At 40.4% G+C, this 7,500-nt stretch overlaps 2 protein-coding genes across 2 annotated transcripts in view; one reads left to right on the top strand and one right to left on the bottom strand.

Annotated features, from left to right (window-relative positions):
• cntd1 (cyclin N-terminal domain containing 1) overlaps window positions 1-2,060 on the bottom strand; it is an 8,723-nt gene extending 6,663 nt beyond the window's left edge. Inside the window, exon 1 of the mRNA XM_062057291.1 lies at window positions 1,348-2,060. Coding sequence (XP_061913275.1) covers window positions 1,348-1,525 — 178 coding nt within the window. The 5' untranslated portion in view covers window positions 1,526-2,060. The remainder of the gene's footprint in view (window positions 1-1,347) is intronic.
• LOC133656289 (cytochrome c oxidase assembly factor 3 homolog, mitochondrial) overlaps window positions 1,378-7,500 on the top strand; it is an 8,207-nt gene continuing 2,084 nt past the window's right edge. Inside the window, exon 1 of the mRNA XM_062057292.1 lies at window positions 1,378-2,064. Within this exon, the coding sequence (XP_061913276.1) occupies window positions 1,869-2,064 (196 nt within the window). The 5' untranslated portion in view covers window positions 1,378-1,868. The remainder of the gene's footprint in view (window positions 2,065-7,500) is intronic.

Genomic DNA, 7,500 nt, shown 5'->3' with positions numbered 1-7,500 from the left:
TACTTATAATGTTGATTTCATAAGAAAAAGCTATTTTTATGACGAATAGTTGCGTCTGTCGAAAGTGCTGCTGAGAATCATCTTGAGTTTATGTGAACTCGTGCGTATATACTTGTATTGTTGTTGATATTACACAAATCAAAAAGACCGAGGGAATAAATTCGTCAAAGCTAAGAAGTTTGTCCAGGTGAAAGAAATACTTATGTTGATTTTGTAAGCAAAATTGCATTTGTGACAATTAATTGCGTGTGTCGAAAGTGCCGCCGAGAGTCACAGTTTGACAGTTACAAGCCAACCTCTAAACAAATAAAAAAGACCGAGGGAATAAATTCGTCAACGCCAAGAAGTTTGTCCAGGTGAAATAAATACTTATAATGTTGATTTCGTAAGCAAAATTGCATTTGTGACAATTAATTGCGTGTGTCGAAAGTGCCGCCGAGAGTCACAGTTTGACAGTTACAAGCCAACCTCTAAACAAATAAAAAAGACCGAAGGGAATAAATTCGTCAACGCCAAGAAGTTTGTCCAGGTGAAAGAAATACTTATAATGTTGATTTCGTAAGCAAAATTGCATTTGTGACAATTAATTGCGTGTGTCGAAAGTGCCGCCGAGAGTCACAGCTTGACAGTTACAAGCCAACCTCTAAACAAATAAAAAAAGACCGAGGGAATTAAATTCGTCAAAGGTAAGAAGTTTGTCCAGGTGAAAGAAATACTTATAATGTTGATTTCGTAAGCAAAATTGCATTTGTGACAATTAATTGCGTGTGTCGAAAGTGCCGCCGAGAGTCACAGTTTGACAGTTATAAGCCAACCTCTAAACAAATAAAAAAGACCGAGGGAATAAATTCGTCAACGCCAAGAAGTTTGTCCAGGTGAAAGAAATACTTATAATGTTGATTTCGTAAGCAAAATTGCATTTGTGACAATTAATTGCGTGTGTCGAAAGTGCCGCCGAGTGTCACAGCATGACAGTTACAAGCCAACCTCTAAACAAATAAAAAAGACCGAGGGAATAAATTCGTCAACGCCAAGAAGTTTGTCCAGGTGAAATAAATACTTATAATGTTGATTTCGTAAGCAAAATTGCATTTGTGACAATTAATTGCGTGTCTCGAAAGTGCCGCCGAGAGTCACAGTTTGACAGTTACACGCCAACCTCTAAACAAATAAAAAAGACCGAGGGGAATAAATTCGTCAAAGGTAAGAAGTTTGTCCAGGTGAAAGAAATACTTATAATGTTGATTTCGTAAGCAAAATTGCATTTGTGACAATTAATTGCGTGTGTCGAAAGTGCCGCCGAGAGTCACAGCTTGACAGTTACACGCCAACCAGCTACTGACTTACCAAACAGTCTTTTATCCTTGAACACTCCGCAACATGTCGACAAACTGTTGAGGTTGTCTTTGTTTTTCTCGTTGAGATTCGTCAGAAAGTCGGTCAACACCTCAAAGGAAGCGTGGCCGAACTTAAAATGAATATCGCCCGGCTCGCTTTGACAACTAAACGTGACTTTCTCCGCCATGTGGGTGCTCAAAAAAACAAACAACAGTGAGTAAATTGTTGTCACTCAATAATATTCAACATTCGTGTGTTTAGTTTGAATTCAATTTAAAACGTGACTTTAACGCGTGTTTGCGGAAGATGGCGCTGTTTCCATTGGTGTCGTTTTACAGGAACGCAACACTCCTGACAGGTTGCAGTTAGGGACACGTTTACAGCTGCACACATTTCCGCTTCCGGTGGCTGCTTTGTGCGGGAACAGATCTGACAACAAACCGGATGTGACCCGCCCACCTTCTTCACAATGACTTTGCTTTGGAAGTCTGCGAAAACAAGCCCCGCTTTACCGCTTAGGCAACGCAAACATGGCGGACCAGACGCCGAAGCAGTCCGACGCTCCGTACGCGGAGAGGATAGACCCCACCAAGGCCAAGCTGTCCAACGACCAGATGCACTTCATCAGGCAGGTGGAGCTCGAACAGTGGAAGAAGAAGACACACAAGTTGAAGGCGCGGAACGTGCTGACGGGGGTCGCCATCGGAGCCCTGGTGGTGGGAATATGTATCCTTCATGCTGGCAAGGTTACTCATGCAACTTTAGCATGCTGACCTTAAACTACGCATCATAGTTGTGTATATATATATTTATATATATATATTGTATTTAGCTAACATGCGTCAACACTAACACGACAATACATTGTCATTCGTTTAGCATGCTAATGTTAGCATGGTCTTACCAGGAAGCAACGCGTGAACTTCATGAAAGTGTGACATAACTTAGTCAACAAAAGTGTGACATAACTTAGTCAACAAAAAAATCGCTTCCCATCCGAAACGCGATTTTTATTTATTACTGTCCTGAATCGATTCAAGCTTTTTTTGTGAAAAAATACGTTTTATCACCCGTCTCTGCACTTCCTCCTCGCGCATGCGCGTCAGCAGCCAAGACTAGCTTGTGTAACCTGGTTTGAAAAGTGTTTTATTTATGATTTATATACCAAATCATCCGTTTTAATCAAGAATCAAGTCTTAATTTCATTTGTCACCCCAGAAATAGGATTCAAATGGGTTATGGGTAGAGTAGTCAGAAATTGTACTCAAGTAAGAGTACTGTTACTTTAAAGGCCTACTGAAATGATTTTTTATTTATTTAACGGGGATATCAGGGGCCGTACTTATCAAGCTTCTCAGAATTACTCCTAAGAAGTCTGCTAAGAGTTGACTTAAGAGTAAATAAATTCTTGGCTGAAAGCTGCACTTAAAAGTTAGTTATCAAGCGTCTTACTCACACTTTCAGCGAAGTGTAGGACTGAATCTTAAGTGTCACACTCAGAGCTGAATTACGACATTACTATGTGCCGTAAACGCAATTTTAGGTGACGTCATTTCTGTGTCCATAGAAATGACCAATCACGGAAGGGAATCCCTTGTCTAAGAATAAAGAAATATCTTGGAAATATTTAAGTGGACAATGGGAGTGTATATTTTGACAATAAACTACAAAATAATACAAAACATATGCCATATTTTTGCTGAAAGGATTTAGTAGAGAAAATCGACGATAAAGTTCGCAACTTTTGCTCGCTGATAAAAAAAAAAACTTGCCCCTACCGGAAGTAGCGTGACGTCACAAGCGGTAGTGCTGCTCACAATTCCCCGTTGTTTACAATGGAGCGAGAGATATTAGGAGCGAGAAAGTGACGATTACCCCATTAATTTGAGCGAGGGTGAAAGATTCGTGGATGAGGAACGTTAGATTGACGGACTAGAATGCAGTTCAAGAGATACCTTTTTTCGCTCTGACCGTAACTTAGGTACAAGCTGGCTCATTGGATTCCAAACTCTCTCCTTTTTCTATTGTGGATCACGGATTTGTATTTTAAACCACCTGGGATACTATATCCTCTTGAAAATGAGAGTCAAGAAGGCGAAATGGACATTCACAGTGACTTTTATCTCCACGACAATACATCGACGAAGCTCTTTAGCATGAGCTAACGTGATAGCATCTGTCTTAAATGCAGATAGAAACAAAATAAATAAATCCCTGACTGGAAGGATAGACAGAAGATCAACAATACTACTATCAGGAGACACCGATCCAAACACTGGACATGTAAATACACGGTTAATGTGTATTCGACGCCTGTCGAAGCCTAGCAATGCAGTTGCTAACGACGCTAACTTAACAACGGGACCTCGTCAGAGCTATGCTAAAAACATTAGCGCTCCACCTATGCCAGCCAGCCCTCATCTGCTCATCAACACCCGTGCTCACCTGCGTTCCAGCGATCGACGATGCGGTCGGCGGCCCGGAGACGTAGGAAGTCAAGGTGAGTTCGCCGCTAGCGCGTCTGCTCTCCAACAAAGTCCTCCTTGTTGTGTTGCTACAGCCAGCCGCTAATACACCGATCCCACCTACAACGTTCTTCTTTGCAGCCTCCATTGTTCATTAAAGGCCTACTGAAAGCCACTACTAGCGACCACACAGTCTGATAGTTTATATATCAATGATGACATCTTAACATTGCAACACATGCCAATACGGCCGGGTTAACTTATAAAGTGACATTTTACATTTCCCGGGAAATATCTGGCTGAAACGTCGCGGTATGATGACGTATGCGCGTGACGAAGTCCGAGTAACGGAAGTTATGGTACCCCGTAGAATCCTATACAAAAAGCTCTGTTTTCATTTCATAATTCCACAGTATTCTGGACATCTTTTGCAATTTTTTTAATGAACAATGAAGGCTGCAAAGAAGACAGTTGTAGGTGGGATCGGTGTATTAGCAGCGGACTACAGCAACACAACCAGGAGGACTTTGTTGGAGCGCTAGCCGCGCTAGCCGGCGACCTCACCTTGACTTCCTACGTCTCCGGGCCGCCAAACGCATCGGGTGAAGTCCTTCGTCCTTCTGCCGATCGCTGGAACGCAGGTGAGCACGGGTGTTGATGAGTAGATGAGGGCTGGCTGGCGTAGGTGGAGAGCTAATGTTTTTAGCATAGCTCTGTGAGGTCCCGTTGCTAAGTTAGCTTCAATGGCGTCGTTAGCACAGCATTGTTAACCTTCGCCAGCCTGGAAAGCATTAACCGTGTATTTACATGTCCACGGTTTAATAGTATTGTTGATTTTCTATCTATCCTTCCAGTCAGGGGTTTATTTCTTTCGTTTCTATATGCAGTTAAAGCACGATGCTATCACGTTAGCTCGTAGCTAAAGCATTTCGCCGATGTATTGTCGTGGAGATAAAAGGCACTGAATGTCCATTTCGCGTTCTGGACTCTCATTTTCAAGAGGATATAGTATCCCAGGTGGTTTAAAATACAAATCTGTGATCTACAATAAAAAAAGGAGAGAGTGTGGAATCCAATGAGCCAGCTTGTACCTAAGTTACGGTCAGAGCGAAAAAAGATACGTCCATCACTGCCTCTCAAGTCCTTCACTGTAACGTTCCTCATCCACGAATCTTTCATCCTCGCTCAAATTAATGGGGTAATCGTCACTTTCTCGCTCCGAATCTCTCTCACTCCATTGTAAACAACGGGGAATTGTGAGGAATACTAGCTCCTGTGACGTCACGCTACTTCCGCTACAGGCAAGGCTTTTTTTATCAGCGAGCAAAAGTTGCGAACTTTATCGTCGATTTTCTCTACTAAATCCTTTCAGCAAAAATATGGCAATATTGCGAAATGATCAAGTATGACACATAGAATGGATCTGATATTCCCGTTTAAATTTTAAAAAATTATTTCAGTAGGCCTTTAATTTCATTTGTCACCCCAGAAATAGGATTGAAATGGGTTATGGGCAGAGGTGGGTAGAGTAGCCAGAAATTGTACTCAAGAAAGAGTACTGTTACTTTAGAGCAGGGGTGTCAAACTCAAATACAGCAGTGTTTCTCACACATTCATTTATTTGTGGCGGCCCGCCACGAAAGAATTAAGGCTGCCAAATTTATTTATTTAAAAAAAAAAAATGTTGTCCCGTCCAGCTTCTCAAGCAAATCATACAGTTGATGTAGATGCCCATATAGGCTGTTCAGAATTACTTTACAAAAGAGAAGTGTAGGATACTTCTCTTGTTGCCTTATTTGTATTTGACCACTACTGTTTTCTGTTTATTTGTTACTGACTGTGGCAGGACACCTCTGCCTCTGTTTCACTTTATGTTGCTGGTAAATAATATGCTTGTAGTAGTAGGCTAAAGTTAAACGATTTAGTATGCACTAATTAAAGGGGCAGAGCTTTAAGAGACATTTTAGCTTTTATATTTTATAACATATATTTTTTGTAAGAACCACAATTAATAAATATATTTCAGTGAATAACTTATTGTTCAAATCTGTATATAAATATGTACATAAAGTGTTGTAATTATATTGTAAAATGGACGTTTAAAACAAAACTGTTATTATTAATTAGTAAGTATACATTTTTTTAGCCTTTTTAGACAAAATCATATCATTGTAGTAAATTATGCAAATTACTCGATGATGTCACGGTGACCACGCCCATAGCCACGCCCCCACCGCCACAGGTATCTCGGCAGTTTATGGGAAACACTGACATAGCTTATACATTTGTCATTGTGTGTATTTCAGTTTAAAAAAATAAAAAATAACAGTCCAGTGCAAGACAAAAGTAAAGATACGAAAAGACAAAGCAAGATCAACAACAATAAACAGCCTAAATGGATGAATCTGCTTTGGAACTTTATTAGACGTCTTGGATTGTTTGCTAGCTGTCTGCCTGTGTGTGTACTTAGTATGTTCCAATAGCAGCAGAAGTGCACTTTTTGGAGAGCTGTATTATTTTCAGTTTTGTGCCCAAGGGACTGATTTTATTTAACACTATATTATTATTTATACACCTATAGTGATCACAGAGACAGCTTGTTTTAGTGTTACTGTATATATTTGTTTTTCTGAAAAATCCCACTTAAAGGCCTACTGAAATGAATTTTTTTTATTTAAACGGGGATAGCAGATCTATTCTATGTGTCATACTTGATCATTTCGCGATATTGCCATATTTTTGCTGAAAGGATTTAGTATAGAACAACGACGATAAAGATTGCAACTTTTGGTATCTGATAAAAAAAAAGGCTTGCACCTACCGGAAGTAGCGTGACGTAGTCAGTTGAACATATACGCAAAGTTCCCTATTGTTTACAATGATGGCCGCATGAAGTGAGAGAGATTCGGACCGAGAAAGCGACAATTTCCCCATTAATTTGAGCGAGGATGAAAGATTTGTGGATGAGTAAAGTGCAAGTGAAGGACTAGTGGGGAGTTGAAGCTATTCAGATAGGGAAGATGCTGTGAGAGCCGGGGGTGACCTGATATTCAGCTGGGAATGACTACAACAGTAAATAAACACAAGACATATATATACTCTATTAGCCACAACACAACCAGGCTTATATTTAATATGCCACAAATTAATCCTGCATAAAAACACCTGCGTGTTTGTTATGCTAGCTCCTAGCTCCTCTGCTAGCTCCTAGCTCCATAGAACACGCCAATACAATTCAAACACCTGATCAACACACACAATCACTCAGCCCAAAAGACCGTTCACCTAACCCAAGGTTCATAAAGCTTATATATTTTTAAAAAGTTACGTACGTGACGCGCACATACGGTCAAGTTATCGAATGTTTAGCAGCCAAGGCTGCATACTCACGGTACCTGATATTCAGCTGGGAATGACTACAACAGTAAATAAACACAAGACATATATATACTCTATTAGCCACAACACAACCAGGCTTATATTTAATATGCCACAAATTAATCCTGCATAATAACACCTGCGTGTTTGTTATGCTAGCTCCTAGCTCCTCTGCTAGCTCCTAGCTCCATAGAACACGCCAATACAATTCAAACACCTGATCAACACACACAATCACTCAGCCCAAAAGACCGTTCACCTAACCCAAGGTTCATAAAGCTTATATATTTTTAAAAAGTTACGTACGTGACGCGCACTT

This window comes from Entelurus aequoreus, linkage group LG08 (assembly GCF_033978785.1).
Source record: "Entelurus aequoreus isolate RoL-2023_Sb linkage group LG08, RoL_Eaeq_v1.1, whole genome shotgun sequence".
Lineage (NCBI taxonomy): Eukaryota > Metazoa > Chordata > Actinopteri > Syngnathiformes > Syngnathidae > Entelurus > Entelurus aequoreus.
This window is presented reverse-complemented; position numbering and strand designations above follow the sequence as displayed.